This window comes from Choloepus didactylus, chromosome 5 (assembly GCF_015220235.1).
Source record: "Choloepus didactylus isolate mChoDid1 chromosome 5, mChoDid1.pri, whole genome shotgun sequence".
Classification (NCBI taxonomy): Eukaryota; Metazoa; Chordata; class Mammalia; order Pilosa; family Megalonychidae; genus Choloepus; species Choloepus didactylus.
In genome coordinates, this window is record NC_051311.1 from 72,184,519 (window position 1) to 72,210,644 (window position 26,126).

The 26,126-nt window shown below is 36.9% G+C and overlaps 1 protein-coding gene across 5 annotated transcripts in view; it reads right to left on the reverse strand.

Annotated features, from left to right (window-relative positions):
- The window catches only part of CPED1 (cadherin like and PC-esterase domain containing 1), a 299,781-nt gene that overhangs the window by 226,528 nt on the left and 47,127 nt on the right, over nucleotides 1-26,126 (reverse strand). For all 5 annotated transcript variants that reach the window (XM_037836286.1, XM_037836287.1, XM_037836288.1 and 2 more), the window contains exons 4-5: nucleotides 14,450-14,556; nucleotides 305-380 (exon numbers count right to left, since the gene is read on the reverse strand). In XM_037836286.1, coding sequence (XP_037692214.1) covers nucleotides 305-380; nucleotides 14,450-14,556 — 183 coding nt within the window. The remainder of the gene's footprint in view (nucleotides 1-304; nucleotides 381-14,449; nucleotides 14,557-26,126) is intronic.

Consider the following 26,126-nt stretch of genomic DNA (forward strand, 5'->3'; position numbering starts at 1 on the left):
ATAATAATTACTTTTAAAATAAAGCAGCTATCATTTTAAAGGCAAACACAACAGAGTAAAAAGAATACTCATTTTGTATACAAGACAAAACTAAAAGAAAGACTATCAATGTTACATTTGTATTCGTTATTATCAAGTTCTTCCCACATTAGCAAAAACTTCTGGACTATGGAAGATTTGTGATAGTAGAATTGATAAACATAGGAGCTAAATATGCTGATCTGAGACTCATTATTTATTGTATCTGCTAATGAAGCCTATATATATTACATATTCATGCAAAAGGAAGCAAACTAAAGATTACCTGGAAATCTTCTAATTATTTGGCATAATCCTTCCTTTCTGCAAAGCTGATGCTGTATTTCTGGTAAAATGTTTACCTGAAAGGAATTTAAAAAAAAAGAAAAAAAAAGAGTCTAGTGGGTTAGGCATACATAAATACTGGAGCAAAGAAAAAAAGCAAAAACCCCAGAGTGTATAGATATGAACTATTTTCCACACCATCCACACCCTACTACCAAATCTCTGCAGGTCAACATCCAAATACAGAATAAAGAGTAGTTTATCTAATAACATTAAAAACAAAAAACCTTGTCTTTGTAAGTCTTCAAAATATTTAGGCACACTTTTGAAAACCTTGATATATTTCAAAGCCACAATAATTTTCTAGAATAAAAGGAAATACCTATGTCCTTATTGCAAGTGTAGTAGCACAAGTGACAGGATAGTTGTAAATTTTGCTTTCGCAAAAAATAGTACTAAACATACCTCAAAGTCAACTAAATTTAAAGTTCCAAAGATCCTCAGTGATTTATTTGCCTTCACATAGACATCTAGTGGTAATTTAGGGCTAAACCTGTTTCAGAACTTCAGATATAGTCTTCACTTCATACTGAAGGGCATTATTGCTTCCAAATATAAAACCTAGTTACCACAAAACTCTGTTTTAACAAAAAATGTGTTCTTAGAAAGATTTATCAATACTATCATAAATTCAAAAATGTATATTTTAATTTATGAAGAGAAGAAAAGATATAAAGGAGCTTAATTTTCTCCTTTTCTTCTGAACATAAATATTGGTTAATTAGTTATTATCAACTAAATTCCAGAAATAATACCAAATATTGTTAAACTTTAAAACCAACAGAGGCCAGTGTGAAATGATTTGAAAAATGGATTAGTTTTTGAAAAATTATTAATTACTTTCAAATTAATTCACTTTAGACTAATAAAGTATTGTAGTATTCCACTATGGCATGCTGTCTTGACTAGATTTTTAAAACTGAGCCGCAGTGGAGAGAAAAGAGGGAACCAGAAATAGACTTGTGGTTCCACTCCTGGCACTTCACAGAAGCCTAACCTTAAGCAGATCTCTTTGCCTCTCTTTATTTCAATGTCTTCATTTGTAAAATAAAACTTTCAGAGCCATTAATCTCTAAGTTCCCCTTCAGCTCTAAACTTTTATCACTTCAATAATAATTTGTAGCTTTTAAAAAAAGTGATGCATTTTAGTGCTTTGAAACAATGCAAGGATTAAATATTCTCCAACTCTCACAATCTTGTTAACCCTATTCATTTATTCAGCAAACTTTCTTTTCCCCAATAATAGATAAACTATTACAGCAAAGATAAACTTCAGTCCAGGTCCTGCATGAAAAAAGCAGGGGCTTCACTCCACTCTTCTGATTCTGTACTAGCAATATTCCTAAATACTCCATTTTGAAAGTCTGCAAAGACGTAGAAGTCTAAGTCATTTACATTCTTTTGCACTGGGAATTGAAGTGTGGTACACTGAGAACTTAAGAGATGCCCCTATTTCTCAGAAGTGAGCAAGTTCAAGGATAAAAGTAAGAAAAGAAGGGCTTTCAACTATGAGGTTTTCAATTCAGAATCCCTAAGGAGGACTATAGGAAATGGGAGAGAACATTGCAAAAGTATTCAAAACCCCATAAAAGAGGTTTTTAAAATTAACACAAATCAAATTTTGTGCTCCAACAAAAGACATGTTCTTAATCTCAACCTGCACCCATGTGGGTGTGAACCCATTGTTAACAGGACCTCTTGAAGATTTTATTTTTAGCGAATGTGTGGCATAATCAATAGGGTAGGCCTTAATCCCTATTACTGGAGATCTTATAAAGAGAACAATCAGAAAGCTAGAAGTCAGAGAAAGTCACACAAGAAGAGGTCCAAAGTCAGCAGAAACTGGAAGAGCAGACACAAGGAAAGAAAGATCGCCATGTGACAGAAGGCAGAGACACAATCCAAGGAACCCCAAGGACTGCACACGCCGGCACCTGAATGCCACAGGCTCCAGGAGAAAGCAGACCTTGCGGATATCTTTTTTTTTTCTTACTTATTTTTTTTATTGAGATTGTTCACATACCCTACAATTATCCAAAGATTTGAAGTGTACAATCAATTGCCCACGGTACCATCATACAGCTGTGCATCCATCACCACAATTAATTTTTTTTTCAATTTTTAGAACATTTTCATTATTCCAGAAAAGAAATAAAGACAAAACAAGGAAACTCAAATCCTCCTATACTCCTAACCAACCCCCTCCTCCATTATTGATTCATAGTTTTGGTATAGCACATTTGTTACTGTTGATGAAAGAATGTTAAATACTACTAACTGTAGTATATAGTTTGCAATAGGTAAAATTTTTTTTCTTATATGCCCCTCTATTATTAACTTCTAGTTATAGTGTCATACATTTGTTCTAGTTCATGAGAGAGATTTCTAATATTTGTACAGTTAATCACAGACATAGTCCACCACAAGATTCACTATTTTATACATTCCCATCTTTTAACCTCCAACTTTCCTTCTGGTGACATACGTGACTCTGCGCTTACCCTTTCTACCACCTTCACACAACTTTCAGCACTGTTAGTTATTCTCACAATGTGCTACCATCACCTCTGACCATTTCCAAATGTTTAAGTTCACCCTAGTTGAACATTCTGCTCATAATAAGCAACCGCTCCCCATTCTTTAGCCTCGTTCTATATCCTGGTAACTTATATTTCATGTCCATGAGTTTACATATTGTAATTAGTTCATATCAGTGGACCCTGCAATACTTATCCTTATGTGTCTGTCTTATTTCACTCAATAAAGAGCCCTCAAACTTTCTTCATCAACCCATTTTTTTAAGATGGTTTTGTTCACACACCATATATTCCATCCTAAGTAAACAATCATTGGTTCCCTGTATAGTCATGTATTTATGTATTCAGCACCATCGCCACTATCTATATAAGGATGTCTCCATTTCTTCTACAAAGAAGGAGGAAGCGTCAAAGAGGGCAGAGAGGCAAAACAAAAAGAAAAGAGAAAAAGAGAGAGAGAGAGAGAGAGAAAATGTCTTCTTGTGTGACTTTCTCTGACTTCTAGCTTTCTGATTGTTCTCTTTATAAGATCTCCAGTAACAGGGATTAAGGCCTACCCTATTGATTATGCCACACCTTCGCTAAAACAGCCAGAAAGCAACAAAAGAAAAGATAGCATTAAACCAAAGTAGAATAAAGAGTCAGATGACATTACCAATGTCAGGAGTCCCATACCCTTCCCCTATGCCCCCTTCCAAATACTCATTTATCTTTGGTATATTGCCTTTGTTATATTAAAGGAAGCATAATACAATGTTTTTGTTAACTATCATCTCTAGTTTGCATTGATTTTATTCTCGCCTCAATCCCACCCTATTTTAACACCTTGCAATGTTGACATTCATTTGTTCTACCTCATGTAAAAACATATTTGTACTTTTTATTTACAATCATTGAGTACTCTAGGTTTCACTGAGTTATACAGTCCCAGTCTTTACCTTTTGTGTTTCATTCTGGTGTCCCACATGGTCCTAACCTTCCTCTTTCAACCATGCTCACAGTTATCTTTGTTCAGTTTAGTTACATTGCTGTGCTACCATCTCCCAAAATTGTTTTCCAAGCCTCTCACTCCTGTCTTTTCCTTTCTGTCTGCAGTGTTTCCTTTGCGTTTCCTCTAGAGCACGTATCTTGCTCACAAACTCTGTCATTGTCTGTTTGTCAGAGAATATTTTAAGCTCTCCTTCATATTTGAAGGACAGTTTTGCTGGATATAGGATTCTTGGTTGGTGGTTTTTCTCTTTCAGTATCTTAAATATATCACCCCACTTCCTTCTTGCCTCCATGGTTTCTATTGAGAAATCTGCTCATAGTCTTATCAAACTTCCTTTGTATGTAATAGATCATTTCTCTCCTGCTGCTTTCAGGATTCTCTCTTTACCTTTGATGTTTGATAATCTGATTATTAAGTGTCTTGGCATAGGCCTATTCAGATCTATTCTGTTTGGTGTACACTGTGCTTCTTGGATCCATAATTTTATGTCTTTCATAAGAGGTGGGAAATTTTCATTGATTATTTCCTCTATTATTGCTTTTGCCTCTTTTCCCTTCTCTTCTTCTTCATGGACACCCATGACATGTGTAGTCATGCATTTCATGTTGTAATTCAATTCCCTGAGACGTTGCTCATATTTTTCCATTCTTTTTCTCTGTCTGTTCTTTCGTGTGTAGGCTTTCAGGTGCCTTGTTCTCCAGTTCCTGAGTATTTTCTTGCCTCTTGAGATCTACTGTTGTATGTTTCCATTGTGTCTTTCATCTCTTGTGTTGTGCCTTTCATTTCCATAGATTCTGCCACCTGTTTTTTTGAACTTTCAGTTTCTACCTTATGTATGCCCAGTGTTTTCATTATATGCTTCATCTCTTTTGCCATATCTTCCCTAAACTTTTTGAATTGATTTGGTATTAGTTGTTTAAATTCCTGTATCTCAGTTGAAGTGTAAGTTTGTTCCTTTGACTGGGCCATACTTTGTTTTTCTTAGTGTAAGTTGTAGTTTTCTGTTGTCTAGGCATCTGGTTTCCTTGGTTACTCCAATCAGGTTTTCCCAGAACAAAATGGGCTCTGGTCCCAGAAGGAAGAATTATTCAGTATCTGGTTTCCCTGAGGGTGTGTCTTAGAAAATTGGTATACCCTGTGAGGCCTCAGGTCACTGTGCTTTTCTGCCCAGCAGGTGGCACCTATCAGCCTGTAACTCCGGACTGGTGTAAGGAGGTGTGGCCCATAGCTGTTTTCCCCCAGGCTCTGGGGTCTGGTTCTGAATGGAAGGTGGGTAGTAGAGCTGGGCCCCACCTCTTTCCTCTTAGGGAAGATACTCGCCCTAGGGAGAGTTCATTAGCATATGAAAACTTTCTGCCTATGCTATCTCCACCTTGTCTGGGTCAGAATGCTGGGAACTGAAAATGGCCGAGACTTTCTTTACTGAGCCGAAAAAGGGACAGAAAGCCCCCTTCAGGGCCAGTCTGCGGCCACCCTCTGGCTCTCCAACATCAGTCATCACCAAAAGCTTCTGTCTGCTTGTTGGGAATTCATATCTTGTATTGAGAAGTCCAGGTTTGTTAATTAAAACCCCAGTTGGAGCTCAGCTGAGCTATATTCACTTGCTGGGAGAGAGCTGCTCTCTAGCACCATGAGGCTGTGCAGTTTGGGCCCTGGGGGGAGGGGGCTCCTGGCTTGGATCTGCAGATTTTACCTACAGATTTTATGCTGCGATCTTGGGCATTCCTTCCAACTCATGTTGGTGTATGATGAGTGGATGGTCACATTTGTCCCCCCCCCGCAGTTATTCCAGATTATTTACTAGTTGTTCCTGGTTGTTTATTAGTTGTTCCAGGGGGACTGATTAGCTTCCACTCCTCTCTATGCCATCATCTTCTTCCATCTCCCCTTGCAGGTATCTTGATTTTGGAGTTCATCCAGCCTCAAAACCGTGAACCCACTTCCTTTTGTTAAGCTGAAAGCCATTTGTGGTATTTGTGACAGCAGCTCTATAAACTAGGACAGTAGCTTCCTAAATTAAATTAGGAGAACTTAAGTAGTCAATAAAATGGAAAATTCCCCCCACATAAGGCAAAATCACCTAGTTGTTATTGACATAATAGAATCAGTAACACCAGAAGGACCTAGAAAGAGAACCTAGCATCAGGGAAATAGCATTAAAGGCTATGTACTCAGTCAGATCCAGTTTACCCTTCTCCCACTCTTTAAAGTGCTATCATTGTAGATACCTAGAGCAGACTGTGTTTATACTCTCCCACCCTATGCAAACTGAAAGAAAGAGAAGAATCCTGGTAAAATGGACAGCAATAACTGAATTAATAGGCCAGAACAATTTGTGTATGTGCTGCAAAGACAAGGGTACCACTTGCCCAAATTTCAGACAAAAGGTAGGCTGCTGTGCCATGTCAGATCTACTGGCTTTTCATGTGAGACCTCGGATCAGAAAGATTAACTGACTTAGGATCAACAAAGTGTTTGCTTCGAAAACTCAGAGCCAAGCAGAAGGAAGCAACTGTTTTCACCCTTCTGCCAATGACCTCTTCCTGTGCTCTTTCTTCCAAAGTGAGTCTTTGGAATTCATAGAGTTGCAGATGACATAACTGCAGTGACACGTGACACCAGAAATATCTCTCCATTCCACTCTGGAACAGACCACCAAACTGAGCAGTCAAACTGAGCAGTAACTCAGCACAAAAAAGTAAACAAATTCAAGGGTGATAGGTCATACAGCTGTGGTAAAACAACCATTTATACATATGCAACTTTTAAGTTGTTAAACCTAATAAAACTCTTTGATAACCTAGTCCTTTTCACTTTTATGTACATCATAAAATATATGAGATTTGCATTGTTATCAAGTGGAGCATTGCCAAAGGAGTTTTAACTCAGATTAGCTGAATTTTACAAGATGAGTTTCTCTAGTTAAATGTTGCATTAATCATTTTTAATATATACTGATCTTGTAGTAGGTTTGAAAGCTTTATATACATATATACATATGCACATATGTGTGTATAAGTTTGTGTGTGTTTATATACAGACTGCTGTTTTTCTTTATTGGCACAAAACTTTTCATAGCTTCAAAAGGATAAGAATGCATATAGAAAATGATCATGGCACTCAAGTCCTGGGATATTTCTAAAAGATCAAATTGAGAGAAGACTGTGTGTATTAAAAAGATTTCCTTCCACAATCCTAATCTGTGGCAACCTACATCTAAATTGCTTCTATTACATATTTTCAGAGCAAAAGTAAAATCATTCTTCTTCTGAGACATATTTCATTAGTAAGAGCAATGATATAATATTAATATAAACATTTAGAAAGTGCTTATAAATCCAATAAATGAAAACTGCAGCAATGCCATTAACTCATTAAGGAGAGTAGATATCTGAAATCTGGTGTATTTATGGGGTGTGAGAAAGCACCCAGGAAAACCTTTTCTTGGTGATCACTTATGAACATTGAGAGTGATACACACATCATACTGTACCTTAGGGTACTGATCTATTTCCTTATTGGATCTTTACTTACATGCCTTTTATTTTTATCAAAAATCAGACATTCTCTCAAAGCTGTTCTATATCATCCACAATGCCAAAAAAAAAAAAGTAAGGAAAAAAGGAGGACTAGCCAATCAAACAAAGTCTTTTCCCTCCACGTCAATCACATGCAATTATCATTTCATCCAAGTTCACCTGAAAATGTCCTAGTAGGCTTTAAAATCAGAGCTATTTCAGTAGTTCTCAGTACTCCAAGTACTAAAAACAACATCCTGGTTTTAGAGACTTCTAATCCCACAAACATTTAGAGCTGGAAATGAATTCCTCTGCTTTTGAAACACTAGAACCTGTCTGGTGAGATATAGTCCCAATTACTAAACTTGGTGTTACCTCAAATAAGGAACTTTGCTTCACTTTCAGTATCACAAGAACCAATACAGTTTTAAATTCACATTATCATCCTTCTGAACTAGAGACACTCTTGGTCATTCATTTTCTCTAACACATCTTGTGATCAGCTGCACTAGGCACTAAAATTACAAAGCCTTACAATGATTAGTAATCCCAATCTGAGCAGGTACCCTTTCTTTTTTCATTCTAACATCACTGACAATCCTAAAATATACTCACCAAATTTAAAGCAACTTTGGTTTTGAATATTCATGTTTGCATAAATAAGCCATTGTTCATAAAGCTTTAATTATTCATGCTGTTCAGTTATCCAATATGTATCATTTAGAATTTATGTATTCCTTAAGAATATTCATTAGGGCAGACTGAAAGCACAGTGGCTAAATATTTATTTATAAAGGTTCTATACTGAAAGGCTTAAGAAAACAGAATTTGAAGTCATACTGCCTAGTTTTGAATCCTGATTACTTCGTTTATTAGCTGGGAGGCTTTAGGGAAATATATTAACCTATCTGTGCTTCAGTCTCCCCATCCAAAGAATGGTCATAAATAAACATACAAGCACTTAGAATAGTATCTGGCATACAGTAAGGTTATATTGGTATTAGCTGTTATTGCTTGGAGTTTTTACCTTCAAAATATATCTTGCAAAATTTTGTATAATCTCACTGATATATAATAATTAGAATAAGCAAACTCATAGAGTCAGAATCTAGAATATAGCTTATCAGGGGCTGGGAATAGGGAGTTAAGGCTTAAAATGTACAGAGTTCCTACTGGGAATGATGGAAAAGTGTTGGTAGTGGATGGTGGTGATAGTAGCACAACATTGTGAAGATAATTAACATCACTGAATTAAATACATGAATGTAGTCACAAGGGGAAATTTTAGGTTGTGTATATATGGTAATAGAAAAACAATTATTAAAAAATCCACGGAACTGCACTAAACAAAAGAAAAAAAAAATCCAGGTTCTGACTGTATCTCACCACCTCCATTGCTACTCACTAGCCCAAATTGCCCCCATGTGCCGGTTTGAATGTATTATGTCCCCCAGAAAAAGCCATATTCTTTGATGCAATCTTGTGGGGCAGACAGAATAGTGGGGATTAAGTTGGAATGTTTGGATTCGGAGATACGCCCCACCCAACTGTAGACGATAACTGATGGGATATTTCCACGGAGGTGTGGCCCCGCCCATTCGGGGTGGGCCTTGATCAGTGGAGCCATATAAATGAGACTGAACGGAGTGCAGCTGTGAGTGACGGTTTGAAGAGGAGCAAGCTTGCTAGAGAGGAATGTCCTGGGAGAAAGCCATTTTGAAACTAGAACTTTGGAGCAGATGCCAGCCACGTGCCTTCCCAGCTAACAGGTTTTCCGGATGCCATCCTCCAGTGAAGGTACCTGATTACTGATGTGTTACCTTGGACACTTTATGACCTTAAGACTGTAACTGTATAGCCAAATAAACCTCCTTTTTATAAAAGCCAATCCATCTCTGGTGTTTTGCATTCTGCAGCATTAGCAAACTAGAACACCCCATCTCATGCCTACAGTATCACAACAGCTGGTACCTCTGCTTTGGTCCATGTTAACAGAGTAGCCTATCTTCAACAGAGCCACCAGAGCAATCCTGTTAAAATGCAAATGGAATCCTACCACCTGTCAGCTCAAACCCCTCCAATAACACCTCTTCTCACCAAGAGTTAAAGCCAGAGTCCTTACAAAGGCCCTCATGATGCCCCCGTCACTGAGCTCCCCTATTCCAGGCCCTTCTCGGCCGTTACCTCCTACTACACTCACTCTACTCCAGTCACACGGGACCCTGTGTTCCTCAGACTAATGAGACACACTCCTTCCTCAAAGCTATTGCACCTCTTCCCTGTGCTGAGCAGCTTTACCCCCACTCTGGCATGGGGAGCTCCCTTATGTCTCTCAGGCCTAACTCAAATGTCACCTTCTTGGTGAAACCTTCTCTGGTCAACTTATCTAAAACTAGATCACCTGATATTTTCTCTCCCTCTTCCTGCTATATTTTTCTCCTTAGTACTTTTTACCATCTACTATATCATGTATTTTACTTAATTATTTATTAATTTGAGGGGTGTCTATCTCCCCAAAAGAGTGAGTCTAAGGTCCCAAAAGCAGGGATTTTTGTCTATATTATTCACTGCTGTAGTCTCAGCACCTAAAACAGAGTTTAATACAGACGATTAATAAATAACCTTGGAAAGAATGAAGGAATATATGAATAAATGAATGTAGAGATGAATGAATTTATAAAGCCAGTAATAAAGTTACTGAGACATCCTGCAGGGAAAACATTTTAGGTCATTTGTGGTCTCTATCTTGATAAGTGGTGTTGATCCAAATTTACTGAAGCAGTGACCCTAAAGGCAAGAAGTTTCTCATGCAGGATTTTTTAAAGAAAATAAGACATAACACAGCTACTGCATAAAATAGTTGGGACTTTCCTAAATTTAAACACTTATTTCTCATATGATCCAAAAATCCCAATCTTGGGTATTTATCCAAGAGAAATTTTTTTAAAAATATTCACACAGAAACCTGTATACAAATGTTTATTGCAATTCTACTCATTATTTCCATAAAGGGGAACCAACTCATATCTAATGAAAGCATAAACAAACTATAATATATCCATAAATGGAATATTTTTCAACAACCAGAAGGATTAAATTATTGATTCACATGACACAGATGAATCTTAAATGGAAGAAGGTAGAACAAAAAGGTTACAAATTGTATGATTCCATTTATATGACATTCTGGAAAAAACACAACTATAAGGACAGAAAATAAATGTTATGAAGGGTAGGGATGGCAAGAGAGACTGACTCCAAAGGGAACTGTTCTTTGTTATGACTATAGTGGTTGATAAATGACTACACATTTGTCAAAACCTATAGAACTATAAACCACAAAGAATGAATTTTACTGTGTCCAATTAAAAAGAAAGTGACCAAGGTTAACATCACCATAAGACATATAGGCATCATGTAACACCTGATATTTTACATGAGAAGGGCACTACACTTCGTGGTATTCTTGCCAAAAATGCATAATCTCAGGAGAAAACATCAGACAAATCCAAACTGAGGATCATTCTACAAAATACTTGACCTTATTCAATAATGCCAAGGTCATGAAAGAAATGGAAGGACTGAGAACTGTCATAGATTGGCATAGGCTAAAGGGACATGAAAACTAATTGCAAAGAGGGCAGATTGGTTCCTGGAACAACAGCAACAAAAAAAAAGGATGGAATCTGAATAAGACCTGTAGTCTATTGATAGTCTGTATCAATGTTAATTTCTTACATACCATGGTTATTCGAGATACTAACAGAGGGGGCTTGGTGAGATATGGGAAAACTTTGCACTGTCTTTGCAACTTTTCTAAGTCTAATATTATTTCAAAATAAAAGTTTAAAAAGAGTATCTCAGCATAACTGATGCTGTACTTTATAATTTCCTTTTTCACTTATTTCACCCACACCTCCCATCTTGCTTTCACCATTGTCACCACTGGCTGTTCTGCTCTGTTTTCATCACATATTCAACTAGTCTCCCTTAAAGAAATTCATGCACATTTAAAACTAGCAAGTGTCTTGGAGAATATGCAGTGTCTAATAGCTTTTTATTTCAGGAAAAAAAAAAAAACCCTGAAGGCTACAGATGTGCCCAAGATCCTTCAGTGAGTGGGTGGTGGTTTTTTTTTTTACCACAAAAAACCACAAGGAGAAAGGAATATAAGTAAGAGTCACAGAAAGGGTTTTCGTGCATAACCAACTGCCTGGGTTGTAAACTATATGTTTTGGGGCCCAGGAAACAAAGGAAAACTGAGTTGCAAAGAGGGACATTCTCCCTGTTTTATGCTCAACTAAGTCTAGTTTCAGTACAGGGAGAATTGATGGAATGCAAAGGCCTCAAGAATTTTGCAGCTGCAGGTGCCACTCCAGGCACAGGAGCATAATTATCACAGGAGCATCAATGGATGCAGTACTATGAGATGTTCTTCAAGGACCTTTGGTGTAATGGTCAGAAACAGGAGCCTGGAACAGGATATGAAAGACTATTTTTGTATACATGGGAGATGCCTCCTTGGGAAATAGATGGAAAAGCCTCGGAGGGAGACCTGCAATACCCAACAAATGACAATATCACTGCCAATATAACCTCATCTGTTCTCATTAGCTGGTAAAGCCTGCTTTACATTAGTGAGTTACACAGTTAAGAATAAACAATATGATAAGTACAGAACTAGAGGTAATGCATGATCATTATGGGAGTCTCTAGGAGGGAAAAAGACAAAGAAGATCTGCCTGTAGTAAGCGATAGTGATACTGACTCTAACACACTAAAGGAGTTGACTTTAGGCCAAGGAGATACAGAGGAGTTTCTAGGGCTTGACACTATTAACATATTGGACCACATAATTCTTTGTTGTGGGGGGCTGTCTTGTGCATTGGAGGATGCTTAGCAGCAACCCTGGCCTCTAATTATAGATACTCATAGCACCCCCTCCCTCCAGTCATGACAACCAAAAATGTCTCTAGACATTACCAAATACTCCCAGGGGGAGGCCAAATCACTCCTGGTTGAGAACCACTGAGGTAGAGAGAGCTGAGAAAAGTTATTCCAGGCAGACAAAATAGTAAAAAATAAAGGGATATGACAGAAAATAGTGTGTGTGTGTGTGTGTGTGTAATAAGCAATTCAATATAGTTTGTAAGAATAACACCCTGGGTAGAAGGAGAGAAGAGAAGGGTACTGTTAGACAGGGACCCATTCATGGAGAACCCTGAATAGCATGTTGAGCTTGGTATTCACCATTTGTCCACTTTGCTCTGAACCCCAGAGGCTGACTTCTATGGACACCATCATGAGGGCTCTCTCGCCCTTTGACTAATAGTTGTCTTTGGCTAGGGGGAGGCATTTGCAAGAGACTGGAGTGTAGGAGTAGAAAAAGGTTGTGTGTTTATCTTCCTGGCTCCCTTTCTGCAGGGCTGTGATTTGGCAATGGCTACATTCCCCTAAGTTTAAGCTACTTTCCAGTGACCTCTCTTTCTTGGCTCCAGCTCTCCTTGGGTTCTGGTTACACCATTCCTTTTGTATACTCTTCTGCAGACCAGGGATGGTAAATACCCCTCGATGTTGCTGGTCCCTGGGTGTATCACTATTTTTTGACTATGGCCTTTGTTTCCCACTGGAAAGCTGACTGAAATGCAGACCAAATATTGTAGACTTTATCCTGTAGCTGAAGGGAAACCATTCAAGGTTTTAAGCATAAGAGCAGCAAGGTTAGTTTATATTTTTCAGTCTGATAACAGTGGGCAGGGTGGATTTGAGGGACAAAATACTTGCTTCAGAAAAAAACAGTGAGGGGGATTTAGCATTAGTCCAAGTAAGAGGTATGGTTACTATCTGTTCAGATTAAAAAAGATAGCGTAAGTATGGAGAGTAGGTAATACATTTGAGAAATATTTAGAAGGTAAATTCCTTAGTATTAGGGCTGGTAGAATACATATGACAAGGGAGAGGAAGAGCTCAAAGGTGAGGTCCAGATTTTATCTTAAGAATTGACAACGTGGTTTGTCGCACTTATGACCAACAGAAGAGAAGTTCTGCAGAGCTTCTGAACACAAGAGCAGAGGCAAATCTACTGGAAAAAACAATGAGTTGATTTAAGACTCGTATGGGACATCCAAGTGGCAATGCCCTGCAGGCAGCTGTATATGCCAGTCTGAAGCCTGGAAAAGTGGACTGAACTTCAGATGTAGAGTTGGGAATCACCAACTAAAAATGATAGCTAAAACGTTGGGAGTAGTGTTAGGGAAGATAGGCTTTTAAGGAATGCACAGAGGAAAGGTGGCTATGAAGAAGAAAGAGAAGGAATGGTCAAAGATGTACCAGTGTGCCCAGCCCAAAGCAAAGGGTGTAGAGAATTAGGAGAAGGAAGGTGCTATCAAGACTATCAATTGCAGAAATACCAAGAGAAGTCCATTATAGGGCCAGTTAGGAACTGAAAAATAGTTGTTGGTTTTGGCACTTCTCTCAGACATGTACAACATAGGTAAACTGCCCAGCATAGTGCCTAGCACTTTGTACACAGTTGATAAGTTTTTAGTTACTTTTACAAATTTCCTTCCTCCAAAGCACTCAGAAAAGTTCACACAATATGGACAGTAAATACTGAATGGCATTTTAAAAAGTTGATTATAAATTTTATAAATTTTATTGTAATTTAGGATACTAATTGAAATTTTAAAAAGTCAAACCAGTGGTCTAAAAAATAAAGACTGCCACTTTGGATAAGCAAGTGGCCAGGAAAAGCAACATTCTCTAGGATACAATACAGATTTCTAGATAAATTTTTGTGGATCTTACTGGTTAAAATTGCAGTATTGTCAGCAGATGAAGCTGAAGGTGAACCTATCAAACTAAAAATGGTGGCCATTATATGGATAAGTGGATACAGCATGGTCAATTGGAAGTTTCTTCAAAGATGTAATGGTTCCAACTTTTCAGTACTTTTTAAAATACATTATAAATAGGAAAATACAAGTGATAATATCATAGTGTTGATAAAAATCTATGCAATTTTAAGAGAGAATATTTACCTTTTGATGTAAACCTATATGGCACATGTCTTCCTTGGATATGCAGGGTTTTCCATCAGCTTTCCTAGAAGACAGGCAAATGAGCAGATCCCAAGAGCCCAAATCACCTATTATTTGAAAAACAAATAATTTTTATCAGAATTTTTAAAGATACCACCTAGCTCCCCAGATTAAACCGTATAATTATTTAAGTCCTAAAGCATGAGTAATAGTGATTCTGAATATATCTAAAAGAAAAAGTCAATTTTCAAAATAACTAAAACTCAACTTTTCTAATTTAGCAAGCCTAACATTTTTATTCTTGGTATTGTATTCTAGGGAAAATGCAATTATCTGAAGAAATGTCATAACCTTTCTTTAAAAGACTAAAATTAGAGTGCTTTAATTCACTAATTTTATAAATTTATAATGTCTTTTATTTGGGGATTGGGTGGAAAAAAGATTATAAAGTCTTTTAAAATAGGAGATAGTTGTGAAATCAAATAATGATTAGAAGTCAAAACAATGAATATTTTGTTCTGGGCTTTGGTTTGCCAGTAATTTTCCTAGATCTAAAGATCAAATATATTTTTGTAACATTTCTTACAAAGAAAAAGTTATACTAGGCAGAAAATAAAATTCAATGAAAATTCAAAAGGCAGGCTTAGTCTAAAAGGAGTTTATAATCTACTTATAGATAACATGGTTGAGTTTAAAATAAAGAGTATAGCATGGACCAAAACAAATAATATTTTAGCTATTTCAGAAACATGAAGCTCTTTGCCAATAAGTAACTTGTCAAAATAATCTCAGAAAAGTGCATTACTCACAATACCTGAACATTTTAAACTTATTTTTTGCATGTATATATGAGTTTCTTTTCCCTTATTGTCTTTTATCTATTCATACACACTTTTATCAGCATGACTTGCAAATAATTGGTGCATTAAAAATATTTGTTTAGCAGATGAACAAATAGCTGGCCCAAGATAGGATGGTAAACACATTACATCTTGGGGGGAAAAATCTCCAGAAGAAATATATTTTCATTTTCAATATTAATTGGAGATGACACAAAAATAGGTATCACAAAATAATCAGAAAAAGAACACTAGCTAATGTATAAAATAATTGATATTTGGGAAACTTTCCCCATTTTGGATAGAGTCCAGTTAAAAATAAATTAAGCAATTTGTACATATTGCCTCTTTTGTTGATCAATCCTGAGGTAAATATTCCTTCAAGTAGCTGTTTATGAGAAACCTCACCAGTCATCTCCTTTATTAGGTATAATTGTTTCTAAAAAGTTAGAAAATCACTAACTTCTCTAAATATCCTCTCTTTTAAAATTTCCCAGAAGAATTTTCAGCACTTGAGAACAGAAAGCTTTCAAAGAAGAGCTTTTACGGGAAGAAAAAAAAAAAAGCGTGATGGATAACAGAAAAGAGATCTATGACAATTATAAAGAAATTTCAGTCCCCACTAACCAAGTCCTTTTCAATTTGACAAACCCTGTGCTGGACGGGCTACTAGTTCCTCTGTTTTAATTGTCCTGTTGCTAAAAGGAAACCTCTCTTCCAAACAAAAAGATCCAGACAATGGAACTCAAATGAACTTCTGGGCTCCTGTCCTAGAGCTTCTCTGTTTCCTTGATGAATCCCAAGATGCTGGAATATAGCACAATATTCCAAAGGACAAGGAGAAGTGGTGCAGCTGATTCAGGGGTGAGAAATCTCATCCATGTAACGGCCATCAGGCCTCAGGCTTGGTAAGAGCTAACCTTCTCCATTCACCTTCACTCTGAAGGAAACTACCAACCTATTCCTATAGTCCAAAACAAATACTATATAATGATTCCAGTAATTTATTGTAAATATGCAAATGTGGTGTGCAGCCAAAATTTTTTAGTTGGATTTAAAAGGGAAGCAGACTGTTTTCATTCCATATCATTTTTAGCCCAGGGAACACAAATCCAAGAGGAAAAGTTCCGTCATAAAATTCCCAACTAAATATTTTAAGATAAGGATCTGTAAGGAGAGGAATTTTAAATCCTGGGCTGTATTGTTTAGATTTTCCAAACAGAGTATATTTTATATTCCTCTAAGTCTAAGGCATTACCCACACCCCACTTCCCAAGGCTCACATGCACACAATTTCTAGAGTTGGTAAAGAGAAATATGTTTATGCCATAAAAAGTTCAAAACTGGAAGGCACAGTTAAATAATTCAAAGCATTCAATGTTTTAAGAACCTTCTATATGTAGAACATTGCACTGAAAATACGAGGTAAACAGCAAAAACTGAATAGTCACTGCCCTCAGCATCGAATTTGAGGGACCTAAACAGTGAAAAACATTTAGGATAACTTCTCAAGTTTTCACACAGATTCCTGACGTTCATAAGGGTCACCTCTCAATATCTCACCAAAACACTTAATTTCAAAAATACTCTGTAACATGTAAATTTTCCCATAAAATAAAGTATAAACTGAAAATTCTAAGTGATCTCTTCATACACTTCTTCCCTAATTCTTGCTGTCATGGTCTGAAAAATGCTGATTGTTTCTATTCAAAACTTCTGTTGCTACCCTCCCTAAATTCCACCCCAACATCACAAACCTCTAATTCCTAGTTAAATATTTAGTATAACTTTTTACTCTCTCTTCATTTTTATCTGCAACATTAGAAGTTAACCCTCCACACACAAACTTCCAAAGCCATTTTGTAAATAAAAAGCTTTACTCATCTCATGAAAGTTACTGTGTATTCAAATTTGGAACGAAAGCCAGAAAGCCACACTGAAATGTAGAAACTAGGCAGATAGGAAAACTCACTAGATCACATTCAGAAAACAGCCTCAGAACATTTGGGATACAAACTTATACCTCAGAAAAATGACAAATTAGTATATAATGTGAAACTTTGGGGCCACTCACAACTAGCTGGAGGCATGAGCAGTTAGCAGGTAAATACTGACAGCCTACAACAAAGATTGCAAACTGGAGGCCTTTTATGAAGAATCAAGCCCTTGGACCGGGTGCAATTTGCCTGCACAGTGTTTGTTTTGATTTGTTTTTAATTTAAGTATTTGTCAAAATTCAAACATCGACATAATCAACATAAAAATGCAGATTTCAGATTTTATTTGAAAAATTGGAAACAGTAACACTGGCTCCATAGCCTACAAAGCTGCATCTGGCTAGAGCTAAGCACAGCATTCCACATGGTCTCCAGTTTTCCACAGTCCCCACATGGACATAGCTCTACCTCTAGTAGCAGCAAACAGTTCTAGACCAGGTGTAAGAGACTAGTGTGTAAGTTTTCCATGAATTGGTCATTCAAAAAATTGATGTTCTGTGTTTAGCTTTGAATGAGTGAGACTTGTTCATTAGGTAAATTGTTTCTGTTTTTGTTTTTGTTTAGATGACTTAAGGCACTGTCTTGGCTTGCTAAAGCTGATAAAACGCTACATACCAGAAATGGACTGGCTTTTAACAATGGGGATTTATTAGCTTACAAGCTTACAGTTCTGAGGCCATGAAAATATCCAAATCAAGCCATCATCAAGATGATACCTTCTTCTTGAAGATAGCCTGCTGGCAATGTGGGACTCCTCTGTCACATGGCAAGGCACATGGCCCCATCTGCTGGTCTCTCCCCTCTCTCCTGGGTTTTATAGCTTCCAGCTTCTGACTTCAGTGGCTACCTCGCTATTTCTGTAGCTTTCTTACTCAGCTTCTCTGTCTTTCTCTCTGTTTCATCCTCTTAGAAAAGACTCAAGTAAGAGGATTAAGACCCACCTGGGGGCAGGCTTCTACTGAAATAACCTAATCAGTAGGTCCTACCCACAACAGGTCTACACCCACAGGAACGGATGTGCAGTAAGAACATGATTTTCTGGGGTACACACAGCTTCAAACCAACATAGGCATAATTGTCATTTGGTCAGTTGGTCGTGGAGGGGTGTCTGAAAATAGACTTTGATTTCCAGAATTATCCCTGCTCTTCCACCAAGGTCGACTGGGTACATTTCAAGTCTAAGGACTTTTTACTGGCTACATTAAAAGTTGGCAATGACTGATGTGTGGCCTCTTGGAGCCTTTCTCCCTCTCAAGAGCCTGAGGAAATCGAAAGTGGCCCATGGTCTTCTTTTTCTCTTATGTCCCTTCTTTCAAGCTGGAGTGCCACCGTGGCCCAGGATCCTCTCCTTTGTGGGCCAAGCCTGTACCTTTCTCTTCACTGTCTCCCTTTGGACTTTTTTTCCACACTAGGCAGGTCTCAGGGCTGCTGCTACAGCCATAAATGGCCTAGGAGAAGAACCTTCTAGGCGGTGGGGCAAACGTTCTTTCTTGGTATCTGTCTTGATGCATTACCTCTGCTCCTGGAAGTGGACATCCGAGTTCTAAGAGGTAAGAAGTAGGATTTGTGTTTGGGAAAAGCAAGCAAAGCAGATCCTGACTATGACTGTTCTATTCTCTAAAGGTAAAGAAACGTTAAATAACTTGCTTAAGGTCACCCATCTAATAAGTGCTGGAAACAGAATTTGAATCCAGACATCTAGATCCAGAGCCTGTATTCTTAACCGTTACGTCACCATCCCTTTACAAAAATCAAGAAGGCAACAGAGAAAATTAGCTCTGGATGCTTTCCATGCTTAACTCATGCAGTCCCTCCACCAACTCTTTGGAATAGAAATAATTATTACATGCACATGAGGAAACTGAGACTGGAGAGGAATTACTTATCTTTTCTCTTTTCAAATTACTGTCCAGTGCCCCTATTTTCCTTTGAGACTTGGAAGGAAGGAAAAACTATAATAAGTAAGACTCAGGTATTTCTAGACCTTGCACAGCAATAGCACCCCAATACATTGTTACCTATACCACTGCTAGTTGGAATAAGTTAAATTTTCATTATGTAGAAGGAGCTGGTAATCAATGGCAAATATACTCTGGAAACTGGTCTCCCCAACTAGTTTTGATTTAAAAAATCCCTGAAATGTTCTTAGATTTTTTTGATGGTTAAAATTCTTTCTTTCCCAGTCATAAAGAAACTAGAGCAACCAACTCCAGACTGGGCCAGTCAAGCTCTTAAATAGAGAGATCCTAGTGCATCGTTCTAGGAAAATAGGACATGGGTGTTCCATTCTCCATCTCAAAGTTACACAAATATGAAAAATCTACAGGCCTCTCTCCATCAACGGTGAAAGAAAACTGTTGACACATTCAGTATTACACTTCCAGAAATGACGAAGAACCTGAGAGAATTTCAGAGGAAGGCATCAGGGTCCAAATTTATTAATATTAGACATGAAATGGCACTGATTATATCCAGATTTTTAAAAATCCATTGATTTTCATTCTTCCCTGGGTTCTCAGAAACCAGCTACTATCTCAGAGTTAAAGGAAGAGCTATTTTAAAACTTCATTTTGGTTTTTGTTGTTTTTAAATCAAGCATCTGCCCTAAGGAAGGAGGCTGCCTCGTGAATCTCTGCAGCCTCTCACAGGCAGCCTGCCATGTTAAGCAAACACTCATTTCCTGGCTCACAAAGGACCTCCCTTGTTGATAAGGTCTGTGGGATCAGTAATTTAATCCAGAGAACAACAGAGAACTCTGCCATAGCATCTTTCATATAAATGCTGTTTATTTTCAAGGACTGACAACTTCAGATTTCTTACAAGATCTATAAAATCTAAGAATATTAAGTCTATTCCTGCTTTACTCTTCTCCATAGCAGCCGGGATTGTCTGACTTATTACATATATCTTATGTATTTGTTTGTCTGTCTCCCCTCCATCTGAATGTTTCGTGAAGACAGGGACTGTCTACTTTGTTCACTGCTGTATTCTCAGTGCCTACACCAGCAGCTGGGAAATAAGAAATATTCACTATCTATTTGTTAAATACATAAATGAATGAATAAGTGAATGTAAGTAGCAGCAGGCCTGTAATAAGAGCCCAATCAAAAGCCAGTATTTTTAAATGCTGTTGAGAAAATATTTGTCATCTAGAAAAAGGACAAAGATGTATTTTGGTTCTTTGCTAGTAAGGATGAAAGAGGAAAAGCAAAAATAAGAAAAAAAAATGTTAACCATTAGATGAACTTTAAAGAAATTATGAAAACAAATAGCACATTCCATGTGCTTCTCTTATTGGAAACTTTTCTGTGAACACTTGTACATTAGAATGAAGTAGAACAGATTTATAAAGTATGGCTTGGAAAGTAAACTTGCCCAAATAATTTCCAGGATACATAACTCCAAAAGCCAAGCCTCATTTACTTATTCATCACATTAGACCATCATATTCCATAAGGATACAACCAAATTTGGTTGCTTTTAGAGTGAAAAACTGAGGAAGTTTAATTTTTAAATAATATTTAATACTTCTTTATAATATATGAGGTCATTTCTGGTCTTACACTGTTCAGTGATCCATTTGCACTGCTCTTCTCTTCACAACTAAATTACAAGATTCTTACTGAATAACAAAGTCTTATTTTCTCTGTATCCATCTTTCACTAGGATTAGTAGATGACAGTGTTATTTCATGAATACACTATTAACTGATGATAAATTAGGCTCTATGCTTGACCCCACCACAAAATTGTTTGAATATAAGTTATCCATTGCAAATACCTATATCCTTTCCTGCATCTCTCAAGCTGCGTTAACCAGTTCCTATTCTGTCCTCTTAACAGGACGGGAAGTCAGAACACCAACGTAACAAGCGTATTTAATTATACTCATGGCTGTTTCATAAGGACAAGAAACATTCATCTTATTTTTTTTCTATCATTGATTATAGCAGATTCTTAGTTAATGTTTGTTGAAATGAATGTTTCCATTTTCAGAATTCAATTTAAGAGAAATCATCTAAACAGAACCTTGAGATCTTCAGTGAAATATACAATATGGCCACAAAATCCAATTAAATCTGATTCTTCAATTCAAGAGTCTGGACATGGGTTTTGCTTATTATGCCTCTGCCTTCATATTCTTTAGGAGCCAATGAGGAAAACTTGGTGTTAGCCACAGAGAAATTCTAAACCATCCTCTCCCCTGATGTTTTACACCTACACTGGGAATCAAACCAATCTTTCCTAATGTTTAATCTCTTTTTGCCCTACAAGAGGTCATGAAGATCAATGAGATCATTTATGTGAAAAGTTGCAAGCTCCTGAAGGTCTTCTAATGTACCCATAAATCCAAAAAGCAATATTATGTTTAAGCCCTGGCAAAATAAAAGATCCCTGCTCTGAAGACATTTGCCATTAAGAGGAGACTATGGAATATGAAAGGAAATAGAAGTTTCTTCCTGTGGGATAAGCTCTTTAGGAAATGTTTGCTTTAGAAGGCTTGCTAAAGTTCCTTCCACAGGTTTTTAAAATGATCTTTTTAAAGTTCATGCTATTTCTGTACTCTTCTTTTGAAGTATAACTGGGAGTATACAGACATGTACATATGTGTGTTTAATCTTTTACTACTCTTACAACTATTGGCTATCTGGGAGAAAATTCTCATTATTGCATTTAACCAAATGTATCAAATTTGCTAAATTTCTTAAGAGATGTTAAAAGTAATTAACACTGTAGAAATTTTAAAACCAGAGTATACCGAGTGCTTAGATACTGGATTTAATACCATTCTTCATAAACAGAAACATAGTTCTGTGGAGAAATGGCTGCTTCAAGGGCTAGGGCAGGAAATACACAAGATGAACCTGGAGCTTCTTGTAGTACCAGGAAGTGAGGAAGCGCAAACAAACAAACAAAAACAATGATGGGGGTATGTCAAAGGGACACAAGAGCCAACTGAAAGAGCTCCCAATGGTCACAGTTGGAACAATTTGAACAAAAAGGTAAGTAAATAAATGTTGAGAAAGAAGCCAAAGTGTAAAAGAAAAATCCAAGAGTTCATCCTGATATAAATAAATGATGGGGTAAATACTGAATAAGTATATAAATGGGAGAGAAGAGACAAATTTCCCATGCAGAAGAATTCCAAATAATTTATGTAGATATTTTGCCATCAAGAAGGTAGAACATAACTATCCACTCCTTAAGCATGAGCTGCACATAAATGACTTTCTTCCGAAGAGTATAGCCTGGGAGGGAGGAAAAAAAGTAACTTTACAGTGGAGAAACCTGACAAATACTACCTCAGGCAGATGATCAAGATTAACAACAGTGACAACAGTATATGCCCTGGTATTATGGGATGAGAATGGCACTTTACATCTGTGTACTTCTCCCTAAAACCCATAAACAGAGTCTAATCATGAGAAAAACATCAGACAAACTCAAACTGAAGGACCTTCTACAAAATGCCTGACCAAAAGTACTTCTCAAAATTGTCAGTCATCAAAAACATGGAAAGTCTGAGGAACTGTTAGAGTCAAGAGGAGTTTAAGAAGGCATGATGAATAAATGTGCCTGGTATTCCACATGGGATTCTGGAAAAGAAAAAAGACATTAGGCAAAAACTAAGGAAATCTGAATAAAATGTCAATTTAGTTTTTATTTTTAAATGAGAATAAACAAATTCTCCAAAGGAAATAATATCATGATCATTAAGTTATGGGGCTATAGCTAGATATAAGCTATCACATACTAATTATACAGCTTAGAAAGAATTTCATACTGATGTTGTATTACAAAACAAATCAGGACTACAATGCAGAAAGGGAAAAATAATTACTTTTTATGCAAAATGAATTATTCTGCAAACAAAAATTCCAATGGTATTTAAAATATAGAGGACTGAAAAATCAGACCAAGTCTGGGGTTTGAGACCGTCCCCTTAATCCATGCAGTTCTCCAAATTCCTGTCCTTTCTTTACATGTATTATTATTTTTCTTTTTTATTCAACTCTTTTGGGTGATTTTATATACATCTATTTCTTTATCTATTGCTGCTCTGCCTTCGATTCCCAGATTTTCATTTCTTGATCTTTCTCATGTTTCAGAGACACATTTCCAATTACATCCTAGGACAGATGCTCTACTAAAAGCTCATACTCATCTAAAACAAATCTGAACCCATTTTCTCCTGTCACAAATCTGCCTCTCCTCCCTTTTTAATATTATCAAAAGTGCAACCACCTTAACTCCCACAAGCTAGAAAGATATGGTTATCTTACACTTGTCTCTCATCTCCACACCCCATTAATTTCCAAATCCCTTCAATTCCAAATTTGAATTTAAAAAATTGTTTTGAACTTTCCAAATCCCATCCCATTCTCTAAATATAAGATCTCACCATCTCTGCAGAAGCCTCCTAATTAGATTCCCTGCTTTTAATTTTCTCCTTCCCTCATCCATCATCCTCCCTGTAGCCAGTTATCTTCCCAAAATACAGATCTTACTGCCAGCACAATACAAATCAAATTCCCTAGGAAAGCAACCAAGGCCCTTTACATCTGCCCCAACCTGGTCTTACCTTCATGTTCCTCAAGAGCAGCTTCTACACTTAAACATACTTCTTCCTTTTGTGGGTCCCCGAAACATCTCATCCTTAGACACCTGTGTGCCTCTAGCCATGCAGCTCATGATGTTAAATGCTTTTTTTTCCCAATGGATGCTTGAGAAACCATTCTTACATGCCAAGTATTATACTTGTGACATCTTCCCAGATCTCCACATTTAGAATTGGTCACTTCCTTTTTTATTATCTCAGAACTTTTTATTTCTGCCTCTCAGAATGCTTCCATCATATCTTATATAACACATATATCCTTGCTACTCAAAAATGGTCCATGGCCCAACAATACCATCATCACTTGAAAGCTTGGAAGAAAAGAAAAATTTCAGGCCCCAACTTAGACCTTACCAAATTAGAATTTGCCCGCTAACAAGAACCCCAGGAGATCTGTACGCACATGTAAGTTTGAGAAGCACTGATGTACATGTCTGCCAGATAGTTCTTTGAAAGTTCTCACTCACCTTTATAATACTTTCCCCCATACCTATAATAGTGTCCTACATATAGCTCTTGTTTAACAACTATGTGTTGAAAAAAACTTAAGCATTTAGTGTCAATTATAAAATAACCTAATGCTTTGTGATAACATCCTCCTCTTGATCCTTGTTATAAGGTTGGTGCTTTAAGTTGGGTTCTTTTTTTAATTCAGTACTTGACACAACTATCTGACAGACACTCATACCAAATGCCCCATAATGGCAAAGGAGGCTTTAAAGTATAATTAGCATTTGTGACACTTAATTTAACCAAATATTATTTCTTCTATTTTTTTAAAAATCACTTTGCATGATTTCTTTAAAATGCAGTGAATAAGATGTAGTTATATCTGGTTTAACATTGTATAATAATACATTGGGGACTGTGAGCGATCTGAGAGGGAAGAGACAGTCATTGATTTCAAATTTATTCAAAGAATAATTCTACTCTATTTCAGTACAGATGAGAATTACAGTTTGAGAAGACATAACTCACTAATATGAGAAAAACAATCAACTATCTCTCAATGGTGTATTACTTAATGCCAAAAATATTTTAGGATTACAAAACTCCCATGCATAAAGCATTATTTTCAATAATCTTTGGAGATTTATTTAACCTAAGCATAACATTCCTGTGAGATATTTGTGAGGCAAGTCTTATCTTTTATTTTCAAATCAAGCCACAGAAAATCTAACGACCTTGCTCAAGAACATTCCAAAAAGCAGATTTGAGACATAGAACTCAGACCTTTTTAACAATAATAATAATTTGGGAGATGTTATGAGGATTAAATGAGTTAATATTTGTAAAGTGCTTAGAACAATGCCTGATACTTGATGAGCAAAATATGAACATTTGTTTTATGAATAGATAGGTGGGAACTAGGTAGATGCAGGCAAATACATTCCAGATCTAGGTAATGAACTTTCAAGAAACAAAAGGTGACATCCTCTATATGTCTTACAGCTGATTATTAAGGATTCTAAACAAGGTACTGTAGGTGTAATTTAGAAAACACGGGAAATAATCTCTCCCAACTCTGCCCCATTCCCTGTGTTTCTTCAGTAGGACTTCCTACCACAAAAGGAGGTTCTGTTAACTCAGTAAACGCTCATTGGTATTTTCAGTCTAAGGAAAAGCAAGGGCCTCATCAGTAAGAGGCCCCACTTAAAATGTACCCACACCACCTAGAACTAGGATCAGCTATTTTCTCTTATAGGCGCTACAAGCACATTTTCCAGCATAGGTGGCACCTTGAGCCCTGACGGGTAGGATGGAAGAAGATACACCCCCACAAGTGAGTAGCAACAAGATCCAAGTGGTCGGAACAACCCAGCCAGTTAAGCCAAAGCTCATGGGAGCCCAAAGTGAGTGCCTTGGATAAGGAGGGACCTCAGCAATGGGTAAACAGTGTTATTACAAAGACAAGTTTCATCTACGTCACAATTTTCCTAAAATTGTCCTTGATCCCAGAAGCTTACAGTATATCAGAAGAGTCTCTTGAGGCTAATAATTCATCTATGAGATGAAGAATATTTAGGCCAATGTGAAACTATGCCAAGTACTATTAATGTGTATTGCTGCTATGTGTCTAAGAAGGATATCTTATCCCACATATTTTATCAGAATTCTGCTAAGTCACAGTTTCATGTAGTCATATAAATTCACTTTCCACCCTTCCAGAGATGCTTGGAATAGTTATTTGCATGAATGTAAAGTCAGATAAAATTTGCTCTT